Here is an 18,012-nt window from a genome sequence, read left to right as displayed (position 1 = left end):
GCACTCAGAGCCATGACTTTGCACTGCAGAACAGGAAGAATTCTGTTTAGCAGCTTCATTTCCACATAGCCCAAAACCTTTGTGCTTATTCAAATTCTTAACATTCTAAAGGTCAAAACACACACTTGTTATTAAAATGGGTGCACCAAGGGGACACTGCAAGGCACACAGGAGGCCCTGAATGGCCTGTGCACCTTTCACGTCCTCCTTTGGAGGATTAATAAACCAAAAACAGGTTTTATGTGGCATCTATACTGAGTGAGTGGGAAATATTTATTATTAGGAGAAGTACAAGCAGGATGGTAAGGAACAGACCCATGGATTGCAGAAACACCTGGGTGGGAAAGGGAAGGTTAAAGTGAAAAATAAATAGGGTGGGTGGGAGAGGGAATGGCATTTTAATTACAAATACTAGTTAAAACCAGTGGATGCAAAGAGCAGCAATAAGGGGTTAAATAATGGCAGATGAAAAACTAAATGCTTGGAAATATTAATCAAGTGAGAAAAATAAATTATAAAGAAATTAATGCATGAAATAAAATAATAGTGGCAATGTCAGAGCAAAAGGAACGGGAACATACTCCTCTCAGTATTTTTTTCTCTTGAGACCCAATTTTGCACTGGATGCACTGGAAGAGGCAAGTCTGGGACCCAGCCTGGGTGACAATTTTAGAGCTGTGCCAAAAAAGCCTTTCTCGTAAACACACAAACAGTCCTTGGCATTGAGAGCCATCCTGAGATCTCGGTGAACCTTGCCAGTGGCAAACCCCATCCCTGCCCACAGTCAGGCTCCCTGCTGCCTCCATGCGGGCTGAAGGCTCCTGCCCTGGGCTTTGTGCCTCAGAGAGCAGAGGGGCTTGACCCCAGGCAGAAATGGGCTAGAGCAGGTTAGGAAATCAGCAGTAGAGGAGGATGTATCATCCAGATCCACGCTATGCTCTCCCATTAGAAAGGATGGCTCTGGGGCCCATGACTAGGTGATTGCTTCAGGCTGTAAATTGTAATCTGGCACAGGGATGCTCTGAAGTCTCAGTCTGAGGTCTGACAGTCCTGAGACCAACTTGGGTTTAGTGCATGCTCTTGTCATATAAGCTTAACCAGCTCCTTACCCAGAGTGCTGGTTTTAGCACGTCCTACACTGCAGCAAAGTCCCAGCTCCAGGGCTGCAATGCTGACCCCTCAGAAGCAGGACAGTCTAATGCATAGCCTTGCAAAGCTTAACAAATGTGCAGATCTAGGCTTGATACTTAACAGTCACAATAATTTAAAAATTGCTGTTTTCTCCCTCCTGCAAAAGCACTTTCTATGCCTTGTTCTGGGTGGTTGTTTTTTTTTTTTAAATAACAAATAATTTGCCATTAAATAATTAACTGGCAAAGAGATCTCTCTTCTCTGGAAAGATGAAATTTGGAGAAATGGTCTGCAACACCTTTCAATTCAACTCGGCATTGTAACATCACAGAAAACAAATAATTTAGGAGAAAGAGTTATATGAATTTCTGAAGCCAGTAAAACTATTTCCTGCTGTGCTATCTAAGGCTCGGAACTACTTAACAGCATTCACAGCAGATGCAAATGTAACAAAATTAAAGACACCTCACTTTGAAAGACTTACAACAATCAGACTTAATTCCTTAACAACCAGAATCCTCCTTTTTTCCTTTTTAAATTCTATCCTGTTGACTAGTTGCATATGGTTTTAAGTGACCTAAGGTGGCTTACCTTGCCTGTTTTAGCAGCAATCATACTGTTCTGCATTTTCATTGCTTCAATTACACAAATTTCTTGACCTTCCGAAACCTGATGAAATTCAAGCAGTACAAAATGAGAATAGATGATTTGAAATGTTCTAAGTATGATGATTCTTATGGAAAATAAAAGGATTATTTCATTAAATGTTATAAAGACTTTCATGACACAAGTCAAGTCAGCCAGTTACACAGTCACAACACAAATGGCAATCACAAAACTGGCAACAAAATAAGGGGAAAAAAATTCAGCTGCTTAAAACTATTACCCCAGGCAAACCTGAAAGGCTCCTCTCCCATCCATTCAGCTTCAGATTTCACAGTTCACCACAGTTCAACATCAATTAAATGCAGAGCAAAATCTAATTTGTACATTTTTAGCCAGGGAACTTCTGCTTTGCTTCCCTGGCGCAGGGCCCACAGATACTCATACTGATTCAGAAGCCTCCTTGGCAGGCATCCGGGGGAGCTTGGGCTGGAAGGTCCAGCAGCACCCAGTGGGCTGATGCTGAGGAGAACGTGACATCTCTGGCAGCCTCTGGTGGTGGCTGATGACTTTGGACTGACAGAAAGAAGCCCATCAGTGAGGAGCCACCAGCTCCCATCCACAGGGGAGGCACCGTGGAAACAAATGCATCACTTTCACCACAGCTCAGAGCTCTTCATAGGAAACCCTGAGGTTTCCTCTTTCTGTTTGTTTGTGCCCTGCTAGCAGGCATGTGCAAGCTCAAGGTCACTAGGACCCCACTGGGCTGCTCTGCTGGGCTCCCTGTGCCTCCCAGTCAGATCCTCCCTCCACTGTCTTGAACCACCTTGCACAGAGGAAGCAAGGCTTGACAGAGGCTCTGGAGGCTAAACAAGGCATTTGGAATTTACCCAGTGTAACCCAGCAATTGGCTGGTCATTCCCCAAAGATGTTGCATGCCAGAGAGGAAGGGTGCCAGGACCTACATGCCAGGATGTAGGACCTGTACACTCCTATGGGATGCCTGGTTCCAAGTGCCCACTGCAAGTCCTTTCACTGGGCTCTTTTGCAGATGGAGTCTGCTATTCCCTCATTATGTCAGCAAGTTCGGGGGGCTTTTGTCTCTGATGTCCCAGTTTCATGAAACTGGGTAATCTGAAACCTGCAGAAATCTGGTTTATGCACTGTTGTATGTGCCAGTGCCAACAAAATGTTTGTTTATATATAAACATACATATATTTCTCTAATTATATATAAAATGAATACTACATATTTAAGAACAAGTGTGTACCACTTGGGAGGAATATACTAACAGGCAGATGTGAAGTCAGAGATCAAATGTACATTGCATGAAGAACATTCCAAAAATTTAAGTAAAGCTATTTTTTCACTAACTGACTAAATAACACTGATATCTGCCTATGAATTCTGAGCAAAACAAAACAAAACGCATTATATTAAAAGGCTTACACACTCTTTCTCCAACAGATTGGCAACAACAGTATGAGAGGTTTTGGAGGGTAAATATGGAAAGCATTTGCTATGGGAATATGGTGTACTAACTGGATACAAAGAATAACCAAAACCCAACACTTACCTTGCGGAAATTCCATCCTGAGTTTCAGGCAAGCAGTTAAGTCATTAGCAAGTGTCCAATTTGGTGAATAGTATCAAAGACTTGTTATTTCCCCTCTATTCCCTTTCCCTGTCTTTTGTCTCCTTCCTTCCACACCTGCTGCTCTGCCCATAGCCTTGTCCCAGCAGCTCACTCTTCCTTTCCTTTCTTCTTTTCCTCTCCTTTTCCTACCTCATTACTTTTCTTCCATCTGCTCTTAACTTTCCGAACATTTCTGAGGTTATGAGGAAGTAATGAATATCTACTTTGGATTCAAAGAGAAAGGAAAAAAAACCAGGCAAGAAAGTTTGTTGGAAGAGGGGTTTTTAAAATAATGCTATTATTAAAATATGCATTTCAGAAACAACTTTGCCACCCTCAGGTTAAGCTCTGCTATCAGAGAGCCAAGAGCACAGGTTTCTAGAGGTTGTCAAAGACTGAGATGCTAAGGACAGCAGACCTGAATTCAGTGGCCTAATTACAAGGCCATAAGAAACTCTCTCCTAGAGCAGTTACATTTAACTGTAACATGGCTTCATCAGGAGGATGGTGTGCAAATTAACCAGTCAGCAATTATCTAAACAGAGTTCTGGAAACACATCTATGGGAAAAGTAAGGAATTGTCTCAGTAGATCTAAAGTATGGTGCTAAAATTGCAGGAAGTATTAGTGATTGTGGGATGGAAATATCCCTTAATCTGAATTTCTTCTCAGTTTCCCCTCTTTCCCAAAATCAAAGTTTTTGTGGTTTATATAATACATGCTGGGGTTGATGACAAAGAACGCAGTGTCTAGGAAGGAAATAACCCCCTCAAAGCACAAAACTTATAGTTGAAGTATCCAGTTAACATCTAGTCTTATCAATTTGAAAGGAAGGAGGCACTTTTAGCAGGTACCACATGTGAAAATGCCGTATCAGTACTTTTGATGACGTACAATTTGTTGAAAATTATCTTGGCGCAAGTGTCACTTAAGCACAGAAGTTTAATTACTGTTCTTGTGTTAAACCTTTACAGCTCCACTCATTGTGTTGAAAAACGACAAATCCTAAAATTAGGCACTTGTATCTCTCTTTCCTCTTTTTCAGTCTTGGGCATTGTCCAATTTGTTTCATTCTATAATTGCACATTTCATTTTGCCTGTTATTTAGCCTGCAAATGAAAACTGCAGAGATGTGTACAAGTTCTTGCTGTCTAACTTATTTAAGGATTTATCTGGATCATTTTTAATGCTGTATTTTCATCGTATAATTTTCTTTCAGTGGATGGTAAACCAGTGAAAACCACCATCTTTACATTTCCATTTAGAGAGGTCTCAGTGATGACCCAAATCTGTCAAAACAAGCAACTAAAATCAAACAAAATAAAAATCTCATTTCTTTTAACCAAGTAAAGTAAAAGGGCTCCTTTTCTTAAAAGAAATTAATCTCAGGTATCTTTTTCACAGAGTTACACTACAGACAAATCGACCTTTACGTTTCTTGGTCTATCAAAATAAATGAGTGGTTAACTGCTAGACCTGCAGTCTTTATTTTAGCAGTTTATTTCTGCATGGTACAGTTCAAAGAGTGAAAAAGAAAAAGAAACAGAAAAGAGAAAGAAAGAAAAAAAAAAAAGAAGAAAAAAGATCATTGAAGAGGAGGGTATTTAACATCTCGATGCTGCTAACAATTGTAATGTGAATTTGGGACCAGTCAATGGTGCTGTTTGAGCCACTCAGGGACTGCACGGTGGTTGTTCTCTCTGCTGGCCAAAAGGTTACACACAGGACAGGGAACTGTCTCCGGTCATTTCCCAACCAAGCAACTCACGCCACAGGGTGGAAGCAGAATGTGAGAAGCAGCAACGCCGACCTGCTCCCGTTGCACCTACGTGAGGACCACAAAGACTGCCTGCACTCAGAGATGGGGCTCTTTAAAGCTCAGGAGCACAAAAAGACGGCGCACACCCGAGGGCACGCTGCCACGGGATCCTTGTGAATATGGTACACTTTCTGCAGACTTTGGTGTGTCACGGGATAAAGACTTAATGATTGTGACAGGACGTCTCCCATGTTAGGCTTACAAAATGGTCACAAGCCCCACAAGTCTTTCTGATAAACCCAATGGGCGCTGATGTATTTCCCCGCTCTCTGTCTAATTGGTGTAAAGTTTGCAGATCTGAATCCCCGATCTTTTATCCAGCTTGCTGCGTCCTCTCCTTTGACGTGAGGTCAGGGTTCACATTCGCATCCGATTATCGAAGTGGCACTCATTAACCGGCAGCCTGCCTCGCACCAAAATGAGTTCGCTGGAAGGGGAACTCGGCCCATTTACTCAGCAGATTTCAGCATTTTAAGGAGGCCTGAATGTCACACAGTATTGCTACGTTTTGAGGAGTTTCAGACATCTCCAGCTGATGATTAATTGTGAGTGATGGGAAATAAAATCCAGTAAAGCCAGCTGCTTGCCATGGTCGGCAAAATTACTATAATGGATATAGGCTGCCAATTTTCCAGTTTTACTGGCAAGTCTTCCAAGTGTAATTAAGGGAAGTTATAAATGATATGGAAATCTATCAAGTCCCATTTATTTTCAGAGGACTCTTTCCCCTGAGACTTTTATCTTCAAGCTTATAGTTTGCTTTGTTGTGCTAATGATTTAAACCACTTCTTATTTCTGATTAAAGCCCTCAATATCCTTCACAAGAAGTTAGATCCACTTTATTCAGAAGGATTTAAAGAAACAGAAGCCTTTTTAAAGTTGTGTTTGTAAGCCATGCTGAGCTCCCACTTCCTCTTTAGAGGCGTAGTAGAGCATCCTCCATCTTAGGCACCTCACTACCATCTGGATTTCTGCTTCTGACAAACTCTGGGGAGTGGGAAAGATTGGGTGGGTGAGAAAGGAGAGAAGAGTTTATTTATTAAAAAAATAAAATTTAAAAAACCCACCAACAATAAAACCCCATCTTGCCTCCCAATCCTAAATTCTCCAAAAAACAAAGATTATAGGTGCTGCTTAGACACCAGGCATTTAGCACAGACTGGTGTTGCTCACTAATGTTGTTTGATTTGGAATAAAAGCATGAAAATGATGTGCAAAGGCCTAAAATTGGAGATGTAAAGGATGACTGCACAGTATTCCATTTCTCAATTTCATCCTTCAGAGCCACAAAATGGGGGTGATACAGTTACTGGATGAGATTTACAGTAACAGCTGTGGTCTTCCCACACAAGGGAGGACCTTCTAATGGGCTAAGGTCTGTTTTGAACAGACGGGGAGTAGCAAAACAAGGTTCCCTATTAAGGGTGTGCAGTAATATTCCTGATAAGGAAAATGAGTAGTGGTAGTCAGATCGCTTTAAAAGACCTAAATCTCTTTTCACTGTTAAAAAAAAATAAATAAAGCTATTTTAGAAAGTGCTAACTGCTAAATAAATGAAAGGCATGTAAATGTAAGGGTTTGTTTTTCCCTTAATCTCCTCCCTACGAACTGTAAAGAATGCATAGGAACCAGTGCCAGGGGCATATGGCTTTCTCCTGTGCTGAACATTCATACAAAAGACAGGTTCATCAGTCATTGGAGTATCTGGATAAAAAATTAGCTCCTGATGGATGGTATTTAGAGCTTACCTGCTGCTAGTACATTACCAGAGACGCACAGGTTTTGAAACCCACATGACATTAGAAACTGCAGACCATGAAATACCCCACATGCAGGCGCGCTCATAACGTTCACCAGGTTATACAAAATAAAAAATAAGCTATTTAAACTCTTTGCCTAAAATTGGGCCCGCTGCAAGGAACCCTGGGTCAGCCCTACACAGGCCAATTAATGCACAGCATCTGCTGTATAGAAGCCGTGCATGAAGCACTTCCGAATGATTTCAGCAATTAAAAGAAAACTGTTTCCTGCCTGTTTTGACAGCAACTGTTTCAATGCAAGAGTGAACACCAAATCATTGTGTGCAGCTGAAAAAATTAAGTCTCTTTTTTTTTTATCTTGTGAAAAGGAGGTGGGAGGGATGAAGATTTCTTACGGAATCGGATCGTTCTTTTGTTGTCCGACATTCTGTGTTTTTCTGCCAAATTAGACAGAAGGCTCCGAGGGTTTACGGGGCCCTCTACAGTATCACCTTCTGGTGCACTGTGGCTCCCTAAAAAGACGGATCAATATCAACCCTGCTGATTTGCCTACAAAAGTGAAAATCCCTCAATTACATTTTTAAGACCATTATATTTAGAACACAGGTGCTCTGATGCGGAACATTTTTAAGGCTCTTGGAGCTGAAGTGGAAAAAAACAATGACAGCCCGAAGCAAATACGAGCTTAGATTTGGTAAGAAGTGAAGTGAGGGTTGTATTTTATTGGTATCTCCTTCCTCATCTTTGGGAAGACACCAGTAAACATCACTCACAGTTTCCACTATTCTGCAGCTTAAGTCCCTGTTGAGCCTTTTAAGTGAAAAGGGACAATGCAAGATAGTGCTATATGAAAGAAAGTTATCCTCTCTTGTAGCCTTCTGCAAAATAACTGCAAACATGACCTCCTTTATGCTTGTGCAAAATCTCTGAGCCATGAATTAAGTATGCATTCACTGTTTATGAAGATACCAGGAATTCTGTTTGTTTATTTGTTTAAACTTAGTCCATGCTGGTATCATTCCCTTCCCAGATTTTTTTTTCTCTCTAATTTATTGGCAGCCAGCATCCAACAAGAAAACAAATCAAGAGGAATTGGATAAGCAATTCCTTGGCATTGTCCATTACCATGTAAAATAATTAGTGCAAGTTTTCTCTTTTTTCCAAATTAACTTTGAAACCAGAGCTACAGAACTGCAAATATAATTAGCAGCAATTAATAGTACTTGACGAATCATTACTAAACTTTTTTTGCCATACTCCTTTAATGAATAAAGCTGAACACAGCACATCCCACATCTTCTGACCTCTGACTGAAGGTCACTGATGTCCCCCTGACAGCAATCAGCACTGGCCATTGCACTCCCACTTATCCAAAACACACTGCCCCAACTGCCTGTGCCACCCCAGGCTGCTGGGCAAGTGATATTCAGGCAGAGCACTTCTGGGGCTATTCTTCTGCTAACTCAGCCTAATCTGTAACAGTCAACTTTTTTAGTAACAGCTAAAAAGTTGCTTATTACTTGAAAAGGCAAAGCACACCACAATAATAATTTAAAAAATTGTATGAATTCATCTCAAAGGATTGCTAACATTTTTTCTCCTAGGTGGAAACTCTAATAGTATTGACTATTTCTAACTTATCATAATAGGGTTTCCTTCTTAATTACACCGTACTGGAACATTAATGTCAGACTGTGCAATTGCATAAAATATATAGCAAAATCTTTTCAAGTAAAATATAAAAAAAATGACACTATGAAATATTATAGTTAATTTTTTTTCAATGTAACTACAATTATTACTTGTGGCCCTATGTAATAAGAATGGTGAAATATTTATTTACTTTTACTCTGGATATTATACAACCATGAACATTTCCTGTTTACCAACAGGGGTTTTTCCCCCAAAAGATAAACCCCAAGAAAATTGTCAAATACATAGAATCATAAAAACTATGTAAGGTTTGTGACCACATTTTGTCAAGTTTGCAAATTCCCTTCAACTGACAAGTGGAGTTTTTATATGCTCTGAAGAACAGAAGCGAGGAAAGGAGGGAAAGGGAAAGAAAAAGAAAAGACAGCAAAAGAAAAAAACATTCATACACAAGAGAAAAGTGGTATTTGAAAATGTTCATACACAAGAGATAAGTAGTATATGTTACTACATTACTGTTACCATATTTATCCAAATGGAATGTGAAACTTAAGCAAATGCATTTTTACTGTTTTACCCTGGATGTTGTTTCTCTGCTATAAATTCCAGGTAGTATAAGATTTAAAAAGATAGGGTTTTTTTAAGATTTTCAGGTCTGAATGACAAATACAACTTTAAACAACACACAACTTCCTGGTGGCAACAGGTAAGGTTAAAAATTCACCTTTTCTTTCACATGAATTAATGAAGTAGTGACAAACAGAATTTAGAAAGCTCTTTTGTTTTGCCTTTTAGTAGTGAGCATTTCAGCAGTAGAGGTCAAACAAAACATATTTTCTCATAGTAAAAGCTTCCCAAGGGTTGTGAGATGGAAAAACATGAATAAAGATTTTCTTAAAAACTATTCTTCTAAATAGTAACAAGAGAAATTGAAATAAAATGCATGAAGCTGAACTGAAAGATGAATGCAGTTTAAAACTTTTTTATTTAATTATTTTTAAAAGGTGGAAACACAGTAGTGTCTTTTGTAAGTTACACAACTAAAAAAGTAGCCTTCAAGTTACCCCATTTTGAAATTACTGAGACAATTAGTATCTACATTTAACAGCTGACATTTTGATAGGAAAAAAATTAATCCCATGCAGTATTAATGCCCATAGCTATACTAGCTGAAATCATAAGGAATTTTTATATGAGAAGAGTACATTTTAAAAATGGCTTGAATGGTGATAACTTCCAAAACCTGGAGTAATATTAATCTCCTGGAAAGAGAGGCAATTTAGCAACTTCAGTGAAAATAATTAATCGTCCTCTTCTTTTGGCTGTAGTCCTAAAAGACTCAGTAACACAGGAGTGTTTATTCAGAGGTGCTTTCCTTTTACATATTTAATTTTGGGGGGAATCATTGAAGTGGTTTAGGCTGCCAGGTATTAGGCATTAGCTTATTGACCAGTGCTTAGCTTGGTAATGACACCTGTCCTGGCTAATGTTATTAAAAAGGAAAAACAACCAACAGAAACATACAACTGAAAGAAAAACACCTTTGCATTCCTGACAGACAGAAAAATGAAAAAGCAAAAACTATGTTCATAGGTGAAAATATAGCAAAGGCTGCAAGGCAATCAAGACAGCTAAGATCTTTCTTTGTTGCTGTGGACAGTTCAGACTACCAAATTTGGAATCAGTAGTGGGAATACTTTGGATGTGTTTGCTTTAGGAACAACAACACTGCTTTACCTATGCAACCATTAGGATCTAGAGCTTTCCCCACTCCTGCTCTTTCAGTGCACAGAATCCTACATGCACAAAAACCATGCCAAACAACTCAACACAAAGAAGAAGTATTTTCAACTATCTGCCCATGTTCTGTCCTCTCAGTAAATAAAGGAATTTGTGCAGCTTTAGTAGTTTTTGTGGTGCTGTCTTTGTGGTAGCTGTGGTGAGAGTATAAGTATGTGTGCAGTGCTATCTCCACACTCTGGCATAAAAATCCTGCTGTGGGCTACCAAGGCTGGCTCGTGCTGCCCCCAGGGTTAGCAAAAACAGAGTGAATTACTCGCCTGAACTCCTGAAGTCCAGTGGTTTCTCTGGCCCACAGCACCATGAGGAGCCAAAAAGTAATTAATTTTCCCAAAGCCAAATTACATCCTAAGGCACACAATCATTAACGACTACAAAACAAATACACAAACACCCTCATTCCCCAATAAGGGATATATTTTCTATATTAATGGGACTGTGTTATGAGGAATGTAATCTAAATTTAAATCTTTTTTCCCTAAATAATATTAACCTTCTTTCTAGTCAGCCAGATTTCTGTTTCATTGTTTATGTTGCTTTCTGCTTCTGAGTGCCTTCATTGTGCTTCCAGGAATAACTGAGTGACAACTAATTACAGTCTTCAGATCACATGAAGGAAAATAAAGAAAGTAGAAAGTAACTAAAAACCTAAAGAAATTGGCAGGATCACAAGTTCTGCTTCTCTCTAAATGACAAACAGCACTTCCCCACTGTGTTACTAAAATCTACAGATCATCTTACAGACAAAAGAAAATAAATTCCTTGCATATGCAATATCTTTTGGCAAAAAATGAATTGAAAACTGCTTATCGGACCAGCTGGATAGAGGATGCTCACACAATCTTCTATCAGGCTTCACCAGACCAAAGTATTTCTCAGCAACAGCAGCCGAAAGAGAACACTATGCTTCAAGTAAAAACAATGACACATGGAGTGGGGGAAACTAACCCAGAGATCAGCACTGCCCCCTCATTTGGCTACATGGAGAGGGACTAACAAACGCCGTGGGCCTCACCTGGCGGGCCAGCCAGACAAAGATGAGGTGACCCATTGGTAAAGTTACACCTGAAAGGGGGGATGACAGCTCAGCTCCTGACCGCTCTGAGAGTGTCTCTGTGAGCACAGGACTGTGCTGCACCAACACCGTGGTGCACAGCTCACAGCTTAGGGCAAGCAGGCTCAGCGTAGCTGTAACCTGACAGCTTTACTGCCAGCAGCAGCAACACCTGAGGAGAACGATGGACAACCGCCTCGTGTTCTCCCATTTTTCAGCCGTGCTGTTTTCACACATCTGAGCTGCCAAACCCAGTGGCAAACACACAGAATAGGAGCTACTTAAATTCCACTTCTCCAGCACACTTAAGAAATTAGACTTTTCCCAAGCAGTGCAACAAAAAGAGCTGTATTTATCAAGGAGCTACAGCTCCCTGCCCATCATGCCTTCAGCAGCTGTAGTGGGCGAGCTGCTTTGTGACAGACAGCCAAGAGGCGTAATCTGAATCCACCATCCCACTGCTTATCCACTGCCGATAGCTGATGTTACCCTCATTCGCTGGCTGGCTCGCTTTTTTTTAACGTTTTGACACTAGTCCTGAAAAGGAAGGATTTAAGCTAAACCCTTTTCAATAACACAAATGTGTATTTTGCAATTAAAGCCACACAATTAGCAATGACAAGTTCAGGTCAGCAGAACACAGATTATGCTGTTCAAATGCTCTGCCACTCAGTGCCTCCAGCAAAAAAATGCAGGAGAGAAGAAGGGAAAAAAGAAATCTCACACACATTATTTAACAACTTGTGCTCTGATGCACAGCACCACTTGTAGATTTGTGGAGGGAGGTTCATTTATTTATTTACTTAAAATCCCTTAGGCTCTGGCCTCCTTCTCCACTGATTGCATTCTTTCAAGACAACAAGAACTATTATTCACAGCAAGAAGGCTGGTAACATTTAGAATTAACTTCTCAAAAATAAATATTTAACAAATTTTTAAAGTCTTAAAATCCTTGGCTTAAAAATGTTTCCCTTAATTCTTCACAAAAAGTATTTGCTTACTATCTTCCTCATTCAGCCGCTTGTTTTGCCCTTGACAAAGAAAGATTCTTCTGTCTATAAAGAATGACATAAAGAATAATTTTAATTGAATACTGTTCTTTTGTTTTAAAGTATCTGAACTGTGTCTGTGCATGTATAGATCATAGATAAGAAAGATAAGTGTAGAAGAGCTAAAATAATTTCTAATTTCTTACCAGCTTAACTTAGATCTGTTTCCTCTGAAATGTCTTTATTTCATTACTACAAACATTGGCACCTACAGAACTTCTGCATTAACAGGATGACTCTGTTTTCACTGTACACAGACAGAAACAATCATATATTTTAAAACCAAAATATCATAGCAAAATGTAAGCAAATGTATCACTTTGCCAGCATGTTTGATGACTGCCACCTAATAAGTGCAATGCTGATTTTAGATTTCAGGTCTTGATCCCATTTTTGAATCATCTTTCAAGAAAATCTAGGTTTCATTGCCATAAATTATGACCCCTGTGACTGAAGCTTCTGTTTGTATCTAAGTGCTACATACATGTTTATGGCATCACTTAACTGACGACAGCACTTTAAAATTATTATGTACTATCTGATTCAAATACTCCTGTATCTGCTCTCACTACCTTGTTTCCAATGGTTATGAGAGATAAGGGCCTCGACCTAAGAAATAACATATGATACAATGTGGTAGAATTTCATATAAAGCTGAGTTCAAGTCAGTGGTTATAAACAACTTTAAGACAAAAATTTTTGTCCAACTCAGTGTGAGATAAGAAGGATTGGAAATCCCCAGACCAGCAACAACACTTGCCCTTCTGTATGGCAAGTTTATTCCTTGTGCAAGACAGGAAGACTACTACCTGAGCCTGGAAATTCCCAGCATAGAATTCCCAACTCATGTGTCTTGCAAAATGATAACACAGGGGGTTCTTAAACTAAACAAAACCAAAAAAATGGCGAAGTTAAATATCTGTCCCGTGTCTCTTTTTTTTTCTAGTAATATTTTTATTACTTCAGGGCAGAAAATCAAGAATTTCCTCCTGTTAGCACTAACAGCTTTTATATAGAGAGAGATAGATAGACAGACAGACAGACAAGTACACACACACACTTATGTGAATTTACTCACCATTTTCTCCCTTGTACCTATCCTGCCCCTCAACGTATTTGGGATACAAAACCAAGATACCTCCTTGAGTTTCTGCTGTGAACTTGTACCAGGCTGATTTTTTTTCTTTTCAAGCCAGTTTAATTTTAATTGGTTTTCCTTATTAGTTTTAAAAATTCAAATTAAAAACAGCACACATCCTTCAGCACACTTTATTTTACAGGTGATTAAAGAAAAGAAAAAAAAAAAAGAAACAAAACCAAGACAACAAAAAAAAAAGCCCACATCAAACCGTGTGACCTGTAGTTTCAGTTGCACCAAGGTGAAATTTCTGTGGCATATATAATGAAAACATAGATATATAGATCACATTTCTTACCGTGTCCCCAGGCTTAACAGAAACTGCCACCACTGTTCCAGGCATGGGAGATCTCAAAATGCTGGAGGTGTCCTCTGCTGCTTTCTCTGGCATGTACTTGCTCAGCTCCGCAGCAACCTTCGTCAGTATTTGCAATTTGTACTAAAGAATAGGAAGAGGACTGGTTTAGAAAACTGTACCTTGGTGAATTCCAGTCAATAACCTGCATTATTTTATGGCATATTTTATGTAATACATTTTTTATGTAATAGCTGTTCTTCATGGGAGTGTCTAAAAAACACTGCTTGAAATCTTTATTCAGAGTTTCATTTTCAGAATGTAGAAAGAAAAATACGCAACCCCAGTCAGCAGCAAAGTGCACATAAAACCAAAGAATCAAGTACAGTAAGAGATGTCAGACTAATTTTAAAACTGGGATAGAGAGGGGAGATTCAAATTTTAAAACAAAAATGCGTGCTGCACATTATCTTTGGTGGATAAAGAATATTGAGGATTTCTTTTCCATGCAGTGATTAATTGGAAATTGACCTTTTCGGAAAGTCTGCCAGACTTTCAGTGACACGACTGATTTTAAACATTATGTTCACCTTTTAAACATTTACCATTAATTTAATGTTTGAAGTTAGTAATTTCCTTGGATTTTACAATTAAATCCTAGCAATTCAATTTCAATTCTGATTCTTCATGCATAAGCAGAACAATCAAACGTCGTTATATTGAATATGCTTTATCTGCAATAAAACCCATTCAGCAGCCTTTACCTGTTTGGAGAGAGTGCTGTTTTCTCTAGTATGTTTTACAGCAATTAAAACCAGAGGGGAATACGATGACCCTCAGGTGAGAGCATCCCTTTAAACGAAACCTTTCGGAAGGCGTATAAATATTGCCTAAAGTGATTTCAGCCCCAGCGCTTTTCTTTTTGACGTCTTGCCATTGCTTGGCGAGCTCGCTGCCCTCGGCCGGAGGGCCGGCCGGACGGGCGGACGGGCGGACGGGCGGACGGACGGGCGGACGGACGGGCGGACGGGCGGGCGGACGGACGGGCGGACGGACGGGCGGACGGGCGGGAGCGCACGGAGCCGGTAGATGGCAGCAGGTCTCTGTGCGACACTCCCGCCTCGCCAGGGCGCACCGAGCCCAGGCCAGCGCCGCGCTCCATCCATAATTTAAACAAAGGTTTTCAAAATAAGCATCCGACGGACGGCATTTACAATTCAAATGCGTATTTTGCTGATGTAAAGTTCAACACCTTGCTTGGAACAGTATGTTTGCCTCCAAAACAATTAGCTATTGTTTTATTAACAATAAAATGTCTTTACTTTTCATTTTCACATGGACAGAAAAAATCCGATATCCTTATGGCGAAGGTAAAGGGGGACTCTACCTTCTGCTTCTGCAGGAAGCAGAACAAGGCATTTAGAAATACATGCAAAAGGTGATTAACTCTGCAGTGACATCTTTAAAATGCGTCTTTCACAGCCGAATTAAAACAACGTAACAGAGGATTATCATCCTCCATAAATGGTGTGTGGACACACAGCATCTTGTGAGATGAACAGTGCAGCCATTCACTCGGGAAACAGAGGCAAATAGTTTCAGGAACCGACCCTGACACCACACCCCAGTCAGCGTAAGACAACGCGATGTTCCCGAAGCTGCAAGCGGCACCCAAAGATCTGAGGACGCGTTCCCAGCCATGTGCCTCGGTCACAGCTGCCGTGGCACGGGGAAACCAGCCCCATTTTGTGTGCAGAAAGCAGCCTTAACCCCAAGCCTCCGGCAGGCACCATCACGGCAACTGGGGCTGTGGCACTCGGATTTCCAGCGCACACCACGGGCAGCCTCTCCCGGCTGCCCGCAGCCCTTTGCCCGAGCACGTGTGCCAGCGCTGCAGGGACAGGCCGGGCGATGCCCACAGGAGAATCGCTGACATAAGCTGCAAATAGAATTGCAGCGGTGTGACAAGTCAAATAATAACATCTTATGCATGTTTCTTCACTCTTGAGTGTCTGTTTTGCAATCAAGACATACAAGTGTCTGCCAGTTTCTGAAGGATATGATCCTTAAGTGAAATTACTGTGCAAATAAAAGCTTTTTACTCCTATTAAAATTCATCTGAGTCATAAGTGGCAAAGAAAAAAGCTTGCAGAGTGTATTCTGCTGTCAATCTAATAAACATTCTGTGTAGAGGGACTATTTATCAAAGATAAATTGTACTTAAAAGTCCTTCATTAAATCTATGGGGGGGAATATAATTACAACAAATTGCACAGTTTCAGTATCCATGGTTGGTGTCTTCTTTGTATTCAGAGTTTGAAAATAAATTTTTAAAAAAAGAAATAAAAAAGAGAAGAACGCAGAAATAAGTTATGTTTGTGGATTGCATTGTTGCCTCTTGCAAGACACTATTTTGATATGATTTCAAAGGATTAGGTTTAGATGCCATTTTGTTTCTTTAAGCCACATTAACACTTCTGAGCTGCCCAATTTCAAAATTTAAACTTGAAGAGAAATCCAGACCTTCTGCATTCATCTAGGTTACAGTATTTCACAGGGGTTGAAATACAGAATTCCCTATGCACTTCACAACATTCAGCAGTGGGGGAAAAACACATTCCTCAGTACGCTGCACTTTAAAGCTCAGTTCTCCACACCAAGCTAAAATATCCCTACCAAACATTGTTTTTACTATCTTTATAATTTTCATATCTTTTAGATTCCTTTCTCTGCAGGACTCCTGCTTTGCTTGGAGTGAGATGTAAGAGTCAGTACTCTCAAAGCTTTAAAACGCAGGTCTTTGTTATTGATGAGCTGTTCCTTTTCCTTTTGTATTTGTTTATTGTTCTTTAGTCTGTTTGGGGGATAAGCAAGTTACTGTAATCAAAAAGTAAAAAATAACAACAGTAAACTTCTGGGGAAAGGCCTTTTTTGGCACAGTTGGTTTACAAATGACCTTTCAGAATATAAAAAGACATAGCGCAAAGAAAGGTTCCTTCTCTAAAATTACCTTTGATGTATTTCGGCTGCTGGCTGGACCCCACTAAATACCTGCATAAATATATCCCTTTGTAGTGCTGCTACTTCTCCCTGGAGATGAGTTGTGGAGTGGGGTGCAGGGTGCTCTTCACCCAACCCGGCTGCAGCTCAGTGAGAGCCACAGCACTCTCTGGAAGACCATGTCAAATAATGCCCACCAGTGCTGCTACAACAAAGACAATTAAGAAAATACCACATATTTTCCTTACATGACAAACGCTGCTGCTATGCCTTTGATTTAGCAAGAACAATGCTGAACATAGGAAGCAGAAGTTTTGATATGCTGCTAACCAAGTGCGGAGGAGGTTCTGATTTTCTTCCTTTATGCTCAGGAGGAGGAGATGGGAGAAAGAAGGAGGCGTAAATTGGGGAAGGTTGTTAAATTTGGGTTATAAATAGGGACCAGGAGGTTTCCACTGGCTTAAACCAGAAGAAATATTCGTTGGAGTCATAAATAGATTGCAGGTGGACCCTGAGAGCAGGGAAATCTGCTAGCCATCAGATCCATGCTGATGAGACCTTGTCACCAGCTACTGCTCCACTCCACAGGGTTTCAAAGCCCAGTTCTGTCGGCCAAAGTGAAGTCAATAAAGAAGCACCAAAAGAAGCCATACAGCTTTTGATGGCACAAAACAGGCATTTCTTTTCCACCAGACCACAGGAGTCCACAGTCAGTTGACAAAAATTATAGTAGCAAAAAGTAGTGTTACTTAATAGTTTTCTGAGGGCAACAGCATCCTACCTCTCTAGCTAAATGAATTGGATGTTAATATAAAATGCAAAACTAGCTCTTACAACCAAATCTCCATAACAAAAATAACACAAAAAGGTCCAGTAACAGCAATACAGGGTGGGGGAGAAGAAAGCAAATACAGTGAAAATTATACCTTGGGTTTTATGAATGTTTGTCAGTACATTCCCTATTGATCCCCCAAGTCAGTACAGACTGCTACAAAAAAATGGCCAGGGCATATATTGCCCCATCTTGCTTAAAAACAAGTTCTGTAGTTTGCACAGATATGGTTCCCTTACCGT

At 40.1% G+C, this 18,012-nt stretch overlaps 1 protein-coding gene across 3 annotated transcripts in view; it reads right to left on the bottom strand.

The window, feature by feature from the left end:
• Positions 1–18,012, bottom strand: part of PCCA (propionyl-CoA carboxylase subunit alpha) — a 271,230-nt gene that overhangs the window by 1,899 nt on the left and 251,319 nt on the right. For all 3 annotated transcript variants that reach the window (XR_014949358.1, XM_077781501.2, XM_021530256.3), the window contains 2 exons: positions 13,942–14,082; positions 1,723–1,800 (listed from right to left, as the gene is read on the bottom strand). Coding sequence is in view for 2 of the 3 variants with exons in the window: in XM_077781501.2 (XP_077637627.1) it covers positions 1,723–1,800; positions 13,942–14,082 (219 nt within the window). In the remaining variant the exon portion in view is untranslated. The remainder of the gene's footprint in view (positions 1–1,722; positions 1,801–13,941; positions 14,083–18,012) is intronic.

Source organism: Lonchura striata, chromosome 1 (genome assembly GCF_050655825.1).
Source record: "Lonchura striata isolate lonStrDom1 chromosome 1, ASM5065582v1, whole genome shotgun sequence".
In the NCBI taxonomy this organism is placed as follows: Eukaryota; Metazoa; Chordata; class Aves; order Passeriformes; family Estrildidae; genus Lonchura; species Lonchura striata.
The sequence above is the reverse complement of the archived record's forward strand: the minus strand, read 5'-3'. Positions and strand labels throughout refer to the sequence as shown.